This window comes from Nycticebus coucang, chromosome 12 (genome assembly GCF_027406575.1).
Source record: "Nycticebus coucang isolate mNycCou1 chromosome 12, mNycCou1.pri, whole genome shotgun sequence".
NCBI classification, from domain to species: domain Eukaryota; kingdom Metazoa; phylum Chordata; class Mammalia; order Primates; family Lorisidae; genus Nycticebus; species Nycticebus coucang.
The window spans coordinates 34,350,030-34,350,992 of NC_069791.1; the positions used below are offsets into that span (position 1 = coordinate 34,350,030).

At 41.6% G+C, this 963-nt stretch overlaps 1 protein-coding gene across 1 annotated transcript; it reads right to left on the reverse strand.

The window, feature by feature from the left end:
* Positions 1-254: 254 nt before the first annotated feature.
* LOC128562562 (60S ribosomal protein L23a-like) lies at positions 255-757 on the reverse strand. The gene has a single exon (XM_053557630.1). It carries the CDS (start codon positions 755-757, stop codon positions 287-289), a length of 471 nt encoding a protein of 156 aa, XP_053413605.1. The 3' UTR covers positions 255-286.
* Positions 758-963: the final 206 nt, after the last annotated feature.

Consider the following 963-nt stretch of genomic DNA (forward strand, 5'->3'; position numbering starts at 1 on the left):
GTAGAAAGTCTTAAGTTGATCATCCAAGGGACTGTAACAATTGGTTGACATGTAGAGGTGGTCAACATCAGGATCTAGGCCTACTATATGCATACGTACATGTGGTACAGATCTGATCTATGAAAATTAGGTCACCTTAAGGAGGTGGTCAATGTAGGGTGGTGGTTAACTAGGGAGGTTCTACTGTATTTATTTTCTTCTTGTCTCACCTTTCCTATGTTCTTTCTTCCTCTTTTTTTTTTACGGTGAAAAGTTATATATTTAGAATTGGCCAGCTGGACTTGGTTTAGATGATCCCAATTTTGTTGGCAACATCCAAAGCATCGTAATCAGGAGCCAGAGGAACATATGCCTTCCTCTCACCATCAGGCCTGATCAGGGTGTTGACCTTGGCCACATCAATGTCATAAAGCTTCTTCACAGCCCGTTTGATCTGGTGCTTGTTGGCTTTGACATCCACAATGAACACAAGTGTGTTGTTGTCCTCTGTCTTCTTCATGGCAGACTCAGTGGTCAGGGGGAACTTGATGATGGCATGGTGGTCAAGCTTGTTTCTCCTGGGGGTGCTCTTCCGAGGATATGTGGGCTGCCTCCGGAGTCTCAGAGTCTTTGGCCACTGGAAGGTGGGTGATGTACAGATCTTCTTTTTTTTGTGGCTGTGGATGCCTTTTAGCACTGCCTTCTTGGCCTTCAATGCCTTTGCTTTGGCTTTGGCTTTGGGAGGGGCAGGAGCTTCCTTCTTCGCTTTCAGCGCCATCTTTCTTAGCTTTATTACCTATTTGCCATTAGCATGATAGCTATATGTTCTTTTACTATTCTTTTATTTGGTGATTAATCTAGAAATTAAAACATGTATCTTTGATTCATTTTGACTCTACTTAAAGAACATTTTTTAGTATTCATCATTTAGGGCAGTCTGCTTATGATGATATTTCAGTTTTGGTTTGTCTAAATATACATCTT

Bases quoted from the DNA above. Each gene is read 5' to 3' on its own strand.
- LOC128562562 (XM_053557630.1), bottom strand. From the start codon at position 757: ATGGCGCTGAAAGCGAAGAAGGAAGCTCCTGCCCCTCCCAAAGCCAAA.